The 18,620-nt window shown below is 38.8% G+C and overlaps 1 protein-coding gene across 3 annotated transcripts in view; it reads right to left on the reverse strand.

Annotated features, from left to right (window-relative positions):
• Nucleotides 1–18,620, reverse strand: part of Efhc2 (EF-hand domain containing 2) — a 174,973-nt gene that overhangs the window by 21,301 nt on the left and 135,052 nt on the right. For all 3 annotated transcript variants that reach the window (XM_063245750.1, XM_063245748.1, XM_063245749.1), the window contains exons 12-13: nucleotides 12,181–12,378; nucleotides 10,114–10,206 (exon numbers count right to left, since the gene is read on the reverse strand). In XM_063245750.1, the coding sequence (XP_063101820.1) occupies nucleotides 10,114–10,206; nucleotides 12,181–12,378 (291 nt within the window). The remainder of the gene's footprint in view (nucleotides 1–10,113; nucleotides 10,207–12,180; nucleotides 12,379–18,620) is intronic.

The raw sequence follows: 18,620 nt of genomic DNA on the forward strand, positions 1-18,620 counted from the left end.
AACCCACGCTTCTGGAAACCCCAGCTTGAATTTCCTGCCACCGCTGCTGGCACAGCAGGGATAGTGACACAAAAGCTCTGAGAGCTGAAATCAGCAAACGGAGTTGAGGGCGGGACTAGTGGGGAGCCGTACATCAACCTGCGGTGAGTGAGAGGAAAGGGGACCCATCCATAGACTAGGAGGCTCCAACAGAGGACATTCTGGGACCAGGCAGACTAGCCAGAACAGGATGCTGCGGTGACTTTAGTCCCATATTCCCCTCTCAAGCGGAATTGGTGGGGAGCACCTGACCTGGGTGAAGCTGTGGACTAAGACCCAGTAGGCTAGCCCAAAACAGGTCTCAGTGCCTGGCGGTGCACCCTAGCAGTGAAGCCTTCAGCAGGTTAACCTGGAGGGGTGGGCCCAGCAGAGGCTGCCCAGGTCTGTCTCCCTAGTACACTGCAGTGGGCGGAAACACCTAGTTGGCATATTCAAACAAACTGTAACCGACAAAGAAAGAAACTGGGCCTCCTATATACGCTTGTATGGAAGGAGCAAAAAAGTATGAGAAGAGGAGGCAACAAAAAAGGGTCCTTGGTCCCCAATCCTGAGAACACTGATCCAGGAAAGGTAAATGCAAAGGAGAATGAGGACATAAAACATGCAATATCAGACACGGCACCAACAGACATAAAGCAATATCTCAGGAGCCTCATAGACGAGTTCAAAAGTGAAGCATTTAACGAAGTAAAGCAAGATATAAGTACAATAGTTAGACAAATGCTAAGTACCGCCCAAGAAAAACAGATGGAATGGAAGAAGAGAAAAAAAGGGGAGAATTGTTTGATGGAGAAAATAGAGAAAACATAGAATACGTGAAGCAGGTTCAAAGAGATTACCAGGAAACTAAAAACTCTCTTGAAAGCTGGCATAACAGCTTGAAAGAAACTAAGGAATAGATTATCTGAACTGGAGGACAGATTTGTAAGGTGGGAGCATGAAATTAAAAACTTCTTAAAAATAACAAGGAAACAAACAACAATAATACAGAGGCTAGAAGATGATAAGAGGATCCATAACTTAAGAATTAAGAACATAAAGGAAGAAGTAGGGACACAAACAAATGAACTACAAAGGCTATTCACAGGAATAATCTAGGAGAATTTCTCTAACTTAGCAAAAGGTAAAGATACTCAGATGTATGAGGCATACAGGACCCCAGCCACCTACAACCCAAACAGAGCTACACCCAGGCATATAATAATTAAAATTCCAGAAATCCAATATAAGAACAGAATACTAAAAGCTGTCAGAAACAAGAAACAGATCACTTACAAGGGAACACCCATCAGAATTACATCAGACTTCTCGGCACAAACCATCAAATCACAAAGAGCATGGGGGGAAATAATTCAAGCTTTGAAAGATAATAACCTCCAGCCAAGATTGATATATCCTGCACAACTGTCCCTAAAAATTAAGGGACAAACAAGGTGCTTCCAGGATAAAGAGGAACTAAGGGAATTTGCAACCACCAATTCAACTGTACAGAGAATACTGCAGGTCTTTCTAAAAAAGAAAAATACCAAGATTCCAGAAACAGTGGCAGAGAGGCCACAATGAATGGAGCAGAAAGCAAAATGAAGAAAACAAACTGACAATTAGTGACAGAAAAAGAGCTCAACAGATATGAGGCAGAGAAGGTTGGATGGTAGGAACAGCTAAAATTTTTGGAAAAAACAAGACATCATAACAGCTAGTGCTGATTTAGTATCATCTTGTTTTGAAGTCTCATCAAGCTTTTGTTCTTCTGCTTCCATCAGTCTTAACATGTGGTATCTTATTGGATTTTATTATATGTGATAATATAAACAAAAACTTTTACAGACAAGGGGATTATACAGAAACCATTGTTCATTTTCTGTTAGTTGGTTCTAAATACCCTGTAATACTGTCATTCTCTTAAATGATTTTACATTGTCTTGATATGTTTAATGCTACAGTATACGAAGTTATACTCAAAGATTTCAAGGAAAGAGACACTATGGTAACTACTTTTATGTCGGGATATCTTGTGGTGAAACGCTATTTTGCTTAAATGGTTATGTAGTGACCTGTACTGTTTTGTTGTTGTATCCTCTTTTATCTCAATCTCCTTTTTTTATTATTTACTTTTTTATTTTTATCTTTTTAATTAAGGGAAAAATAAATAAAAAATAGCAGGATATATTATAGTAATCCACTTTGATTTCCTATTAACTTGATTTGAAACCCTGTATTGCTCTCACCATCTTGTTTTGACTGATTTTCCTCTATTCTGTTTTGCTTGACAGTACCAAGTTCGAGAGTATAGGCAACAACTGTGAAGACAGTAAGATTCACTATGAAGCCCATTCTGGTTTAACTATTATCTTCTTTTGAAGTCCTCTAATGTCTCCAATGTTTTGGTTTTATTGATTTGGTTCTTTACTGTTTTGTTCAATTTTATTATAACTGATGAAATAGGCAATTCTTTTTAAGATAGCAAGAGGCATTATGGTAACCATTGTTGATCACCTTGTTTTTTGTTTTTACAGTATGTATTATGTCCCTTCTTTTGATTTGACTGACTCTATTTTGTTATGTCACATTTGGTTTTATTCTCTTCAAAAAAAAGTAATAAGAACTGTGGGAGTAATAAAACCCAAAATGTGTAATTGTCATTGTAAAAAATAGAGGAAAACAAAGTGCTCTAAAGGATATAACTGCATGTATATTTAAGTGTATAAGATAGATAACCATATTACTCAGTTTTGTTGGATCATTGAACAGAACTGTTTGCAGTCTCACTGTTTGAATGTCCACTTTATATGCTTTAATTTTGTAACTTGAACAACTATTTCTAAGATAACAATATGTAATCTATTAACTAGTGATTTCCTACTGTTTATTTTTTCTGAAATTCTGTATAACTTGTACCCTTTTTTTTTCTCCGTAAATAAAATTTTAAAAAAGTTGTAAGCACGGTGCATCCATACAGACACAGACATGCACATGCACACACACACATGTGCATACACACACCCGTGAGCATACACACGCACACCATCCCTTCACCAAATTTCAAAACATCAGGAACAAAGAGGGGACTCCAAAAGCATACAAAAAGAACAGTGATGGAAATCAGAATTATGTTAAATTCTCAATCATCGTAACAGAAGTTAGTAAATAGTATCTACAAATAAAAAATTAAAAAATACCAGTAAGTTTGTGCTATTTAAATGCATGCAGCAGCAGTTAGGCGGGTTAAAAGTCTGCTGTTTTACCAGAGTCTGCTGTTGCTGGAATAAGCTTTTCAGAATGACTGGATTACTTCTGCCCATGAACATGCATTAGAGTTTGATACAAATAAAAATTTAAAGAATGTTGAAAAGATAGGAGACTTTGATACATGTTTTTCTAGGTAATAAACATGGAAATGTCAGTTTTGGGAAGAAATGAATGCTACTACTTGAGAGCCTGTTCACTTGGCATGAGTCTCTGTCTTTCTCCCTGCTCCCAAAATCTGCATGTAGCTTCTTTCTTGGACCCCTGATATGGTGAGATTTTTCATGTCATCATTTTCTGTGATAATATGTATTCCATCCTATACACACTATGCTTGTTTGAGGTGGTTGTAAAAGAGAACTTAGACATGAAGATCTCTAGTTCTAACAATAGGACCAGTTGGAGAAAGAAGACCAAGTAGGGAAAGAGTTCAGAGAGAGAAGGAGGTTTGACTATGAAGGTAGTGAGACAAGTAGGCCAGTCACCACCTCAGTTACCTCTGTAGGTCACTGCCCCATGCCCCATCACCTGTCATGAGTCTGTCTCATGACTAAAGTCATCATTTGTCAAACCCCAGTAATCTGGGGGAAAAAAACCTATAGAAAATATATTTCTTTATTTCATGGTCACACTAAGCTTTCAATCAAAAATATGATCTTGATTCTCCACCTGCCTTCTCTACTCCTTCCCAAAGGACATCTGGCTCTAGCTAAAACTGTGATCCACAGCCAAAGGAGAGAGATTTGCTACTCTGGAAGAAACTCACTTGAAAAGGCTTTGAAGGTGATTCCAAAGAAGAACTTTCTATGGCAACATTGTCGGAATCAGCACATAGCCTTCCAGGATGACTGCCCTAAAGGGCAACACTAATTCGGCTTTTAAGTGTTTCTATGCTTGTTAAAAAGTCAGCCTCCTTACTTTTAAGTCCTGGTTCACAGTGCTAAAGTGTTTTCCTAAAGCCTCCATAAATTCTTCTTTCCCTTTGATACTTGGGCAATTCACCATTTCCTTCACTTCACAAACTAAGAGACATGTTTGTAGAAGAAGGGGGAGGGAGGCCAATTTCTCTGGTTCCTCTCTAAATAATAATAGTCCCCCAAACATGCTTCCTGAGGCCTTGCTAGGTGGGAGTTCTTAGAAGTGAGTCTAATGGGACATTGGACTGATGTGTGTGCTCCCCCTCCCCAAAATGATGAATGGCTTGAAAACTGTAGCAGCCACAGGGAATAACGCTGAGCTCTTAATTTCCATCCTTTGTGGATGTAAAAGCTTAGTGGGAGCTGTATTTTGCTGAAGAGGAGCTTGGCTCCTCTCTGTTGCAAAGGCTACCTCATTGATGAAGGGAAGGGGTTGGAAGGGAGGGAGGATAGTGAAGATCCATTATGGACTCACCTAGTTGCACTTGGTTTTAGTTCATTACCAGCAAACAGGAGTGTACCGAAAACACCTGGTGAAAGTCTTCGAGGCCAGACACTTGTGAAAAAGAAGAGCTCTGCGCCATCCACTAGTAGGTAGGTTACTCCAACTTAGGGTTGGCAAGATGGTGTTGTTTAAGCTGCCAGTGAGTAACTGGTTATGTCTAAATGCCAGGCCTCTAAATTCCTATTTTCATTCCAGCACAGAGATCCTTGGTGAGGTGAGTCAAGGCTGCCAAGTATGAACTGTACAGAGTCAGTGCTCTATTGGGGCACATGGTTTGGGATATTAAAAAAAAAAACTTCAACTAAAAATCACCTTATATTTGAAAAGGCAGAAAGCATCTGAGCATCTGGGTAGATGGGTGAGAATGTGTGACATAGAGAAAAAAAACAAAAGATGTAGGAAAGAAAGCAAGAAGGAAGGAGGGAAAGGGGGAAGGAGAGTCAGAATGAGGAGGAGAGTGCTAGTGTATTCCTTTCTGGAAAACATCATTAAACATCAAAATGCAATGACAGCAGCCACATGGCTTAATGCTTGCTCCTCCGCCTCACTGCCAGGTATCACTGGGGGAAATGACATGAGCCCAACCTTGCCTCTGGTTGGGGAAGGGAGGCAAGCCTGGGCAGAGTGTAATGAGATGATTTTAAAGCCCCATTAACTTTTTCCATTTTAACGGATCTTTCTGGATGAGGCATCAACTCTCTTGGCAGGCTAATTCTAAAGCATTCCATGGAACCCAAAGCCAGCTATAAAAGACAAGCTTGGGACAAAGCTGCTGGGAGAAAAGCTGCACTTAAATTTCTGGTTACTCCAAGTCGAGATTCATAAGGCTACAATCAGGGGAGGAGTCCATCTCTTTACTCCTGAGTCCCAAAAGAAATACAGAATGAAAAGACATTGGAATTCTCTCCATCTCTTGTGGACTGAGAATCGGAATTCTTAATAATTGGTACCGAGAGATATCCACATCCACATGGAGGCTCAGAGAGGTTGACTAAACGTGTACAAGACCCACATTCCTGGGAAGAAGTAGAGCAGGGCTTCAGAGTTAGGTCAGACTAATCCCAAGCCCAGGGTTTTCTCCCTCATGTATAGTGCACCAGAACAAGAGAAGTCTCTTTAGGTACAAAGGTGAATGAGACAAAATCTCCACCCTAGGAGCACCAATGGAAGCAAAGACTTAGGGAGGGAATCCTAGTTCTAATTGCATTTGCGATTTGCCTTGGCCTTGAACACGCTCTTTCAGTGAGAGACTCCCTTTACACTTCAGTGTTCACACTAATGAAGTGAAGAATAATGAGCATGATCAATTAAAATATACCTTTCAATATGCTCAAATTTTTACAGAATATTTTTAGGCCCTAAGAACTCTATCAACACAAAGTGTTACTCCTATCATTAATGGATAATAACCACCCGTAGGTATAACATTTACGCCTGATGTTTTGTTCATTGTGAAATGAATTTGTTTGGGGAGTAAAGTGACCTCATACTGCTTCCCATAGCACAAACTGATCAGGGCTGGAGCAACTGGAGGTGAAAACATTTTCAAGTCCAGATTGTAGCCTGGATTGTGGAAAACTCAGATAAGTAAAGACTTACTTGGATTACAAGAACAACAGAAATGGAATAGAGGGGAAGTCTTAGTACCAAAACACAGCGTCAAGGAAAAATGCCTGGGTAACAGTCACTCAGTGAAAGAAAGATCCCAATTCGTTAGCCATACTGTTTTTTATCTAACAATCTGAATTCATACAGAAGATTTATGCAGCCACTCAGTAGCTGCCCAGCCTCATCTCAAGGCAGGTAAATCCACTCACCTGGGCAGAGTACGCATTGAACAAAATCAACAAACTCTGTGCCTGGCTCCCCGAGGGAGACTGCAGACGTCAGAGGGGGCTCTGGCTTAGCGTGCCATGAGGAGGGCTGTACAGAAAGAGACTCTGGTCAAGGCTCCATAAAGCCCTGTTGAGTCTGTGGGGAACAATAAGAATGTAGAATATAAATGTGAGCTGCAGGCTGATGGGCCCATTAGGAATTAGGGCAATCTTTGAAAGGAATCTGCGGAGATGATGCAAAACACCAAGCATGTGACCCAAATCATGGCAGGGCATATTGGAGAGAGAGGGGAATGGGAATGAGACATTTTCTAATCTGATTAGTCTGAAGTTTCCCCTGAGTGTGGAGAAGGGTCACTGCACAATTAGAAGCAAAGTTAGACTGAACATGGTCTGCTGAGCGACAAGAGAGGGATGACCTCCTCTAAGCTAAGCTGGGCTTGAAGACAGATGTGTTTGGAGACTGAGACAACTTCGAAGCATTGTGGAATTGTCTCTTTGCATTAAATGTCAAATCATAAAGACAAAGACAAAACAGTCTGCTGAGAATGGGAGGATGATGACGTGGTGGCCTCAACACTGGATCAGAAACCTCTAGGTCCTCCAAGGCCAGGCTCCCACATTACTGAACTTCCCAGGACAACTCGTCCCTAAGCCAATCAAGTGATAATCTAATAAACATCTGCAGCTTCCTGACAAGAAGACAGCTTAATGTGTGAAAACCATTCAGATCCAACTTTCCAAAAACAAGGCTTCCTCCATGAAGAAAGCTATTTCACAAACGGGAAGGTGATCCAGGGGCAGACAGAGGGGTGAGAAAGGGGAGAAGAAGGGGAATAAAAAGAATCAAGATATGTTAAGCTCATGTTATCACTTAAGATGAATGGAAACATTATGTACTATAAATACGTATAAATAAACAAACAAGAATTTTTCTAGTTTATTTCTAGTCAGATTTGTGGCCTACGGCCCTCAACTAGAACTTCTTTCCTAGTTCCCAGTCATTACTTAGCACCAGGTGGGAAGTAAGTAAGTTATCTCTTTTTAGAGAAAAATCAAGGGATTCAAGGAGGTCAAAACTGTTATATGAGATCACAGAGCTAGTAAGTGGAGTCAAAGAATGTAAGGGACAGGGTACCTGTGACAATTGTTTTACACGTGGTAAATCAAACAGGTTAGAAGTAGGTAACTGCATCTAAATGGATGAAAGGCAACATCAGCACTCTATTACAAGGTCTGAGACCAAAAGGGAAACATCAACAGTGTTGTGAGAATACTGAAGAAATAATCATTGCAATCAGCAACCAAATAAATGCAAGGCTACAGGAGGTGGCACCAACATGTCTCTAGAGAGAAGAGCGGCCTTTGAGTAAGTGAAGAAAATTGGTAACTATTTTTTATTAAAGAAATAGCCAGGGTCTGGGGGTGTAGCTCAGTGGCATAGCAGCTGCCTGGCAAGTGTGAGGTCTTGAGGTCGATTCTTGGGTACCCATCTACCCCCTCAAAAAATAGCCAGAGAAGACCTGGAGGTTTAGCTCAGAAGTAGAGCACTTGTCTAGTGTGCATAAGGCCCTGAGTTCCATCCTTAGCACAAGAAAAGGAGAGGAGAGGAGAGAAGAGGAGCAGAGGGACAGAGACATAGAGAGACAGAGACAGAGAGACAGAAGAAGGTAAGGAAGGAAGGAGGGACAGAGAATAAAGAGCCAGAGAAAAAGTAAAAAAGTGGGAAGGAAGAAGAGTTTGTATGAAATGAGAGATGATCCACTATACTGGACTATGAGGGGTGGAGGGAGAATTGGGGATGTGCTAATTACGGACAATCTTAACTTCTAGGCCTGTTATTTCATCCCGGGTCTTTTACACTAGACTGATCTATTTATTGTTCATATTGCTACATACAAATAAGCGCAAATAGAGTTAAAGCAAAACAAACAGAACTGACACTCTAGAAAAATCATTCTAAGGTTTATCCAATACACATACTGCATATATCTAGCCAGATGTACATCCCTCTGGATTCCCTACATGACACCTTGGACCCTAGTTCTCCCTAGTGGGGTTCGTTTTTAATATTCCTTTTATTTCTCTCTTTGTCTCACAGCTCCTATGTAAGAAGAACACTCTTTTAAGAATCCTAAGCCAGATGACAGGGAGAAATACAGTGGGTACCTCGGTTCATAAAAACTTCTGTTTGCAAACAGTTTGCTTCGCAAACAGAAGCATGTGGTAAAATTTTGTTTTTGTTTGCAAACTCTGCATTGACAAACATGACTGCAGTTGTCTTTCCTGCAAAAACAGAAACATGGTCATGTATTCCAGAATCATGGAATGAACTCATAGGTACCACTATAGTTCAAAACTAAGGAGTGTGGTCTTTTTTTTATAGAGAGGAAAGAGACATCACAGAAGGTTTGTGAATATGAATGACATGATGACACTTTTGTTCTTAAAAGATACTTAACTACTGTATGCAACATTAGATTTAAAATGTAGGTTACAGTAGAACAAATACCAATGTGGAATCCCTGCAATAGTCAGAAATGTATGTCAGAAGAAGAATAATGACAGTGAGAATAGAGAGGAAAGAATGGATGCAGCAGTAGGAAGGGGTGAAACATCCTAACACAGTGGTACCTCAGTTCAGAAACTTAATTTATTCCATAATCTGGTCTCAAACGGAATTGGATAAACACTGAATCAAACTGAATGGTTGGGTTCAGTGTTGCTCTGAATGGTTGGGTTCAGTGTTGCTCTTATCGGGAAATTTAATTCGGTTCTCGTCCAATTCAGTTTGCCACCAGAATCATGGAAAGAATTAAGTTCATCAACCAAAGTACCACTATATACTGGTTATCAGTAGACAATAACTCCAAGTGATTACAAACAAGAGGTACATTTAAAAGGTAAGGGATAAAGTCACAACTCTTCTTCTAGAATATATGACTTTAGAAAAAAAATATCTTTCTCTAAACCTCAACATCCTCATGTGTAAGATAGGAAAGATAATAGTCCTGACTATACTAAATTGTTTTTAAAAAGAAAATGAAGTAATGCATCAAAGCAATGATTACAAAGTCTAGCACAAAGCCAAAAATATCAGAATTATCAAGCTGTGTTAAGTCAGAGGAGGAAGTAGAATGATGCCATAGGAGACAAAAGATGACCAAAATCTGGATAACTAGGATGGTGAAACCAAAATGTCAAAATCAGATTCAACAGAAGTGATGTGTTTTAGAAAGCAATTCATTGTACTTTTCTTTTATAGCACCACAATCTATGTTGTACATCAAATGCTTGAGCAGGGTAGAGCCCTGTGCTAATGACCCTAAGTCCTCATACCACATCGTACATTTCATTTTGTCCCTGGAACGTGTGTATGTATCATTAATGTCAAAAAGACAAAACAATGATTAACAGGTTCTATAAATTTGAAAATCATGACTAACTTTTCCTTTTGCGCTACTTAAAGGGAGCTGGGCCACCAATGATATAATCAAAACAGGCAAAGGTAAATAACAGTTGAAGTAAAAGCCCAAATAATCCTCAAAACTATGCAGGATCTTTTACTTACCTGGACATTAATTCTTCTAGAAGATCACCAGTCAAAGGAAACCTGTAGGACTTGCACAGTCTTTTGATGTCTCTATTGGGTAATACATTTTTTCTGCAATGAAACAAAGCAAATGAGATTTTATATACCTTGTGCCCTTTTGGCAAAATTACACACTATAGGAGAAAAACTAAAAATGTGGTATGTTTTAAAAATGTGTCATGGAAGTAAGTATAAAAACTGGTACTGGAATTCACAGTAAGAAAAAATAAACATTTTATTTCACTAACGGTTTCCATTTCAGAAGTCAACAGATTCTGTCCTTAGGAAGGTCTTTCCTTCAAGGTTCAGATTCTTGGTTGGTGATAGTTACTGCCTATTAAGGCAATAGCCATGAGTGTTGCTCTAAGTAATCGATCTGCATTCTTGACCACCAGTCAGAAATGATTTTGATATTTGAAAACACATCCTAATTTGAGAAACATGTAGAGCCTCCAACACAAGTATAATATAACTTTAGGGTGTTTTTCTGGTCTTCTACTTGGACCCAAACTTTATAACCTGAAAACTAGCTGAGGGGGCCTTAACATTTCCTTCAATTTTGTCAAATGTGAGTAGTTGTCTCTAGAGGAGACCCAACAGTCATTTCCCCCAGAAATGCTTATCTGGTGTTCTCGCTTAGCCAGTGTTTCGCCATGCACCACACAAAATCAGAATCAATGGGGAAAAAAACCCTGGCTCTTTCCTTAACAATGAGAATGCCTGTCAGATCTAGAAGAAAGCCAAGTTGTCTGATCAAGCAGCTCCATTCTACCCAGAGGTATTCCTTTAACCAAGGAAAATTACACTCCCATCCCAGAAAAAAGGGATACCACCATGGGGAAGAGAGGACCAGTGCCACACAAAGCTCACTCCATACATCCTCTAGGAGGCTTAAGGAAGCTTCAAGATTCAAGGAAAAAGAACATCTATATAATAATTCAATGAGGCTATGTTGTGAATTAAGAAAAAGATGCTCCTTATTTTTAAGATAAATTACTAGACCTTCAAAGATACTCAGGGCAGCTGTGGGCCAAATAGGTACCAACTTCGAATCTGAAGATGAACAAAAGGCTGACAGGGAAGACAGATGGTAATGATATGCAATAATGAGTATTTACCAATCCCAAATGAAATCAATCAATTTATATTTCTCTGCACTATATCAGGTCTATGGATTAGATAAATCCCAAAACATATCACAATGGTTGCATTCAGATATATACATATATATATATATATGTCATGGTTTATGTTTGTGTCCCCCAGGTCTCATGAGTTTGCATTGTTCATGTGATGGCTCATTGTATAGTGCTTGGGTTGATTGTGTCAGTGCTCCACCCACATAGGGGTGGAGCCAGGATGTGATGTAATGGCAGGAAGAAGGTGTGTCTTGCTCTTTGCTGGTTCGAGCTTGCTGTGGGTGGCCGCCATGAACTGCAGCCCAGCCATGCCTGCCTGTCTTGGAGCCAACTGAGTGTGGACTGAAACCTCCAAAAACTGTAAGAAATAACCTTTCCTTTCCCAACTTTGGGCTTCAGGTATTTTGTCTCAGCGACGAGCATAAAGTGACTAAGACAATATATATATATAAAACAATGATTTAATGAACTCAATAAACACAATCAATGTATTAGAAACAGATTATACAGAGTTCCATTATTTTTAAAGAAATAATTTCAGAGAAATTCAATATGAAGCTTACATGTAAATTCCCTGTTCTCTGTATTATAAAAGGCCAATTTGTAAGTCCCAGTTAGTACTTAAAAAATTGTAAGATGAAGCCTTAAACCTTGTAACATCTTGAATTAAACCTTGTAACATCTTGAATTATTATGTTTTAGTTGAGAGTTTTTAGAAAGAAATAAAAACATTGTAGGGGAAAACTGCCCCTATCCTCTAATGATTCCAGGTGCCTTGGCTAAATAGTGGAGTATAAAGAGACATGTCAATTTTCTTTTTGTCCTGTTGTATAAAATATAAATTTAATCATTACTCAGTACTTAAAGTACTTAAATATTTTATGAGAATCAATAAAACAAAGCTTACTTCTCTCGATCTTCATATACGCAGCTAGAAATGACTCTGTCAAAATGCTCAAACATATTTTTCTTGAGCTTTTGTTGGGCCTGTGCAATTAAGAGATTCACATCTGTACGCATATCCTCAGGTACGCGGTAGTGGCGTGCAATAGTTAAAATCTCCTGGTCTGTGAGTTTATTGAAGGTTATATCCAACAACAGGTTTCTGTAAAGAAAACAGGAAACACTCACAAAACAATACCTAAGAGTATTTCACCTTTCTTCCATTAAAAAGATCCAAATTCCATTTTATAAAACATTTACCAACTGTGTAGAGCACAAGTGATTATTATTCTTTAACATAATTCTTTAATTTAGTAGTAGGAAGACACCAATGCTAGGATAAAACATCTTAAGCACTTTAGTTTATAAATAAAATGGCACTTTTCCAAAGTCAGAATTCTAACAGACAACAACCTGCAAACCTAGAAATAAAGTAGTGAAGTCCATGAATGCTTCAAATACCTGTCACTAAGTATTTTCCTTTATTACACAAAATAGTAAATGCATTGGGTTCCTGGTTTCCCAGGGTACACACTCACAAATTCATAAATTAGAAAAGTGTTTTAGGGATGGAGAAAGCACTCATGTATGTTTCTGTAGTGAAAAATAAAAACTGACACACATTGGCAAGTAGGAAAAATAAAAGTTAAACAAGCTGTGTAGGGGACAGCTATCTGAATCTTTAGAAGTATTAGGGTTTGTGTCTAGATGTCCCCCACTCCCCACCCCACCAAAGCCTCATGTGGTCATAGGGGTTTTTTTTCAAAGGTGGCTGAATCCAGAGGAATAATGGGATTAAGGGTGCTGGGATTAAGCCTGGTGATTGCTGGATCAGTCTGTTGACTGGATTGGCACCACCCTAATCCTGGTACACTGGATACAATATAAGGGACAGAAAGAGGCTTGTTGCTCTCTTCTGCTGCCTTCCATTGCCATGAACTGTTGCCCTTCTGCCATGTGCCACCCTGCCTTGGACCAGCCGATTATGAACTGAACCCTCTATAAACTGTGAGCTAAATAAACCTTTCCCCCTTTAACTTTGGGTGTTGGATATTTTGTCTCAGCAATGAGAAAAGTAACTAAGACAGAATATAAATGGTACTGAGATTATTTGGCAAAGCTAAAAAAAACACAACATATTAATGATGTGGATCCAAAGTCTAAGAAATTGGCTGTATTCTTTTCAATATATTCTACCTGAAAGCTATAGACTATGGAGCATACATCAGGAAGAACTAAATCAAAATAATTAAAATATAAAATGTTATGGTAATTACATAAGATTTCACAAGAAATGTACCTATTGAAAATAACTCCAATACCCAAGAATCCTGAATTAATGAAGGGAATTCAGATTTTATTTACTCTTCTACTATCGACTGGTCTTTTAGAATAACAGCTTTTAGTTCTTTCACATAACTGTGATCTTCGTCACAATCACTGAAGAATTCTAAGTTCCCCTAGTCAGGAAATTCCTTAGAGCAGTAAAGGCCATGGTGCTGTCCTATTCAAAGGAACTGCATTTTATCTATCTCAACTTTCCAGCTTTTTGAGGGCTGTCTGTTGGAGTTTTGGGGTTGTTTTTATTGGGAAATGAAGGCCAATTCAACCAAGAGGACCCCATCATTTCAGCATGTCAGATCAGACACCTATCAGTACTATAAGCAAGGGGCTCATACAGTAACAGATACTGTAACAGATACACAGGTCCCTGAACTTTCCAGAGTGTTTACCGTATTTGGACACTCCAAGCATATGGATCAACTCACAAATCCACACGGTGGGAGGGCTAGCTGAATCAAGTGAGTGACAGCAGTAACAAATTCTACCATCTATCATTTACTGAGGACTGGCTATATGCTGCCAGGTATTCCTGTCATAGATTGCCCCATCTGACTCAGAAGTCATTATTATTTTCATTTTTCAGATGAGAACACTGAAGCACAGAAACACTGAGTAACCATCCTATGTAACAGCAAGAATGTGACCCATGCAGTATGGTTTCACAGCCCATGCTCTTCTACATTACTCTGTCCTGTTCTGCTAGGAGAGATGATAAAGTTACTGGTTTGAGTGGGGTTCAGGAAAAGCTTCCGAAAACAGTGGGTTTTGAGCTGAATTTTTATGGCCATCTATTCCCTTTACTGTCAATGCTATAGTTTGAGAATCTTGTTTGTTTTTGAGATAGGATACATATCTCAGCCTGGCCTAGAATTTTCAATTGCTTTAGCCTTCTAAGTGCTGGGATTACAGTATATCTCACCATGCCTAGCTCACGCTATGGTCTGAATGTGTTCCCTTAAATTCAAGTGTCCGAAACGTAATCTCTAAATTCATATACTGATGATATTTGAATATAGAATCTTTAGGAGGTAATTAGGAGGTCATAAAGGTGGGGCTCCCACAATGTCCCTGGTATCTTTAAAAAGGATGACAGGCCCAAGCTAGCACACTTGCTCTGTCTTGCCATATAATGCCCTCTCCCATGTTATGATGCAACAAGGACCCGAAAAGATGCCAGTACCATACCGTTGGAATTTCTAGCATAAAAGGTTATAAGCTAAATATACTTCTTTTCTTTGCCAATGACACTGTCTTGAGTACTCTGTTATGCTGAGACAGGTCATTACTTCTGTTCTGAAGACTATCATTATCCAGCACAAAAAGCTAAAAGGAAGTAGATTACAAAATCCCAAGTCACCAATCATCTCTGACAGAGGACTAATTGTCCACAAGGTAAGGTCCTCCCTGGTTCTTTTACAACATTGGTCATAGAATAATGGGTCAGGACAATGCAGAGAATGAAATACTATGCCACCATTAATAGTCCATTTATTGGTACTTCCTGGTATGAACAATGTCCCTGTTATGTTGATAAAGGCAATATGATCCCATGAAACTCAACATACAGGTGTATATAGTCATAGGAGGAACAAAAAAAGAAAAACGAACCCAGAAAGATACATACAAAAACATTAGCAGCATTATCCCTTATTGTTTAGGTTTCTCTTTTTTAAACATATTTTTAGTGAATTTTTGTATTAGTCAAATATGACTTTGATTGTCACAAATAGAGACCATTCAAAAGTGGGGTGATTTTTCCTTTCCAAAGGAGAACACAGGGTGAAGAGGGCTAAGTGGCACACTCCCGAGGACAAAGGAAAAAACCATGTGTGGCAAGAACTAGAAATTTTCCACGCACTTTTAACTAAACTTATTATGGCACCAGAAGATCATAAAAGTTTATTTTTCTTTTCATTGGATAAACTTAAATTCTCCTAGCCTCACTGCAGTTAAAATTTATATCTTCTGGGTTTTTGTATGCTTGGGTTTTAAACAGCAGAGTTTTCCATGGCTTCGCATGAGAGCAGCCATGCCATCTCTCACAAGGCCTTTAGTCCCACAGGACACCAGAATTGACTCGAGCAGCAGCATGACGCAGGTCTCTGCAGTGAGGTTCTCACCCAGGAGACCTGAGTCTTGCCAAACCTAGTACACTCTCATTTTTTGAAATTGTGGTAAAATATACCTAACACGAAATTTACCATTCATAGCATTTAAGACATCAGTAATATATAACAACCATCTTTGTCTAGTTCCAAACACTTGCATCAGCTCAAAGAAATTCCATTTCTCTTTACTTCCTGCCCCCAGACCATTGCCCTGTTGGTAAACACTAATTTGCTTTATATCTTTGTAGAATTGCCAATTCTGGTTCATTTAAGTGGAACCACATATGGCCTTTTGTCACTGGCTTCTTTCATGTAACATAATGTTTTCAACATTCACCCACATTATAGCATGTATAAGTACTTAGTTCCTTTTTGTGGCTGAATAGTATTTCATTATATGAATGTGCTACATCTTATTGAGCCACGCATGCACTGAAGGATATTTGGGTTGTTTCTACCTTTTAACTATTGTGAACAGTTCTGCTACAAATAGCTTTTCAATTTAGGGGATGGATATATAGCCAAGAGTAGAACTGCTGAGCCATATAGTTAACTCATTGAGGAACCACTGAAGTGTTTCCTGGCATACTCACTCCACTTTTCATTAGCAGCAACCACAAAAACAAAGGTCTAACTTTCACCAAACACAGCCCTCCCTCCCCCAAAACTTCAGACTCAACCTAAAATATGATCTGATACCAGCATCTGATTTCAGAACTTTTTTGTTGTTCTTCTTGTTTTTATTGGTTGATTCTTTTTGTTTGTTTGTTTTGTCTGGGTTTCTGTTTAAAACAGGACCTCACTGTGTAGTTCAGCCTGGTCTTGAACCCACCATGTAGCTTGGGTTGGTCTCAAATTCATGGTGATCTTTCTTTTATTTCATTATTTACTTATTTTGATTTTTTGATGCTAAGGACAGAGCCCAGGGTTCCAGCTTGCTAGCTAAGCTAGCTGAGTGAGCTAAATCCCCAACTCTTTATGGTAATCTTTCTGCCTCAGCCTCCCACATGCAGGGATTACAGGTGTGTGCTGTCACACCCAGCTTATTTCAGTACTTCTTGCCCATTCATTTGAGGAAATTTAAAACATATTTTAAAGGCAGTTATTAATTGATCTTGTACTTGCAGATGGATATTAACTAATCTTAAAGATTCAAATGCCAAGTTATCTTTGTCTCTGTCCAACCCTGCACTACATTCCTGGCACTAACATTCTATACAGTATAGTACTACATTACAACAGCACTATTTAGCTAACTTTTTTTTTTTTATACCGGTGATCGAACTCAGGACCTCGTGCTTGCCAGGCAGGTGTTTATGCCACTGAGCTAAAAATGCCCCGCCCTATTTAGTTAACCTTATAAGGAATGCTGCCATGATTTTCTTTTTGTACCTAAAATGATAAAACAAAACAAACAAACAAACAAAACCCAAACTGTTCTAGAGTACCAAGGTAACCATGCAGAATTCTGAAACATGAAATGCTAAACTACTTTAAAAGACATAATTTCATTAAAATCTTCCAATCAAGTAATGATGAGTCAAAATTTCCTTTTCTAACACTAAATCTCACAGTGTTTTCTTACATTTAAATCATTAAAGTTCAAGCACTGTCTTTCAAATAAACAACAACAAAAAAATCACTTTTGGCATAAATAAGGCCTCAAGAGCATAAGTCTTCAGCCCTAAAACTTATGAGAAAGTCTGCAGTAGCCTAAACTAAACCAAGCAGCAGTTCTGGTGACAATTAGGTAGTGCCCTTTCTCACTTCCTTCAATTTAGTTTTCATCAAATAAAGCGTGTTTTTCTTTCTCTCTCCAGAAGCTACTACATACCTGTGTTCATTCCCTACCCTCCCTCAGGCTACTCACCCTTGTGGGCCTAAACTGCCCCCACACACAGCAGAAACCTCTGCCTTACTGTCATGCCCCAGCATGGCATAGTGCAGAACAATTATGCTGTCAGTCATCAGAGGTTGGCTGAGTTAGCTGGTACAAGATGTGTCAATATGGAAAGATACATCAAAGTGGGGTCAAAACAAATGTCTGGCCAAACACATTTAGCTAAGGACCAGCTGACGTTCATAATCACCAAGTTCTTCGACCTTATTAAAGAACAAGGCCATTACATATGGCCACTTGGGCTTCTTGGGCTTCATCGTCCATCTTTAAAGAATACCGTACATTTATAGACTTATGGTATAAATAGTTGTGCAACATGGTGGCCTTGCCAGAGAGGACAAGGAACTCAGAGGAAAGGGGGAGAAGGGGACTACTGCTAAGAAAATCATCTACTCCAGCCAAGATCCCAAGCCTGTTTTCAACTGAGAGGTGGGGTAGTTTAGTAGGAAAAGCTTTTGAATTACACAGACCTGAATTAAAATTCTGATCCAACTAATTAATAAGTGAGAAATGTGGTAAATTAATGTCTCTGAATCTTTTTGTATTAGTAGAATTAAGCAAGACCATTTACATCACAGAATTTTATTTTGCCATAGTAGCCAGAATGATCCTGCTCAAATATTCACATTACCCTATCCTCCTATTCAAAACCTTCTTTTTTTAAAATTTTATTTTAGAGACACTAAAACCAAGCAAAATCAAACAGAATAAAGCCAATCAAAACGAAACAATGAAAGTGATACAGAACTTCAAAACAAGATAATAGGAAATCAACAATGGTTACCATAATGCCTCTTGTCTTCAAAATAGCTGCCCATATCCTCAGCCATAGTAAAATCAAACAAAACAGAAACAGAGTAGAACCAATAAAAATAAAACAATGAATGCAATACAGGACTTCAAAACAAGATAATAGTAAATCCAAAATGGTTACCATAATGTATCTTGTTATCTTCAAAATAGCTGCCCATGCCATCAGATACAACAAAATCAAACAAGATAAAACGGAAGAACACCCAACCAAACCAAACAATAAGAATGATACAGATATAT

The sequence above is a fragment of the Cavia porcellus genome, unplaced genomic scaffold (genome assembly GCF_034190915.1).
Source record: "Cavia porcellus strain 051 isolate PalLab524CR breed Dunkin Hartley unplaced genomic scaffold, mCavPor4.1 scaffold_3, whole genome shotgun sequence".
Taxonomy (NCBI): domain Eukaryota; kingdom Metazoa; phylum Chordata; class Mammalia; order Rodentia; family Caviidae; genus Cavia; species Cavia porcellus.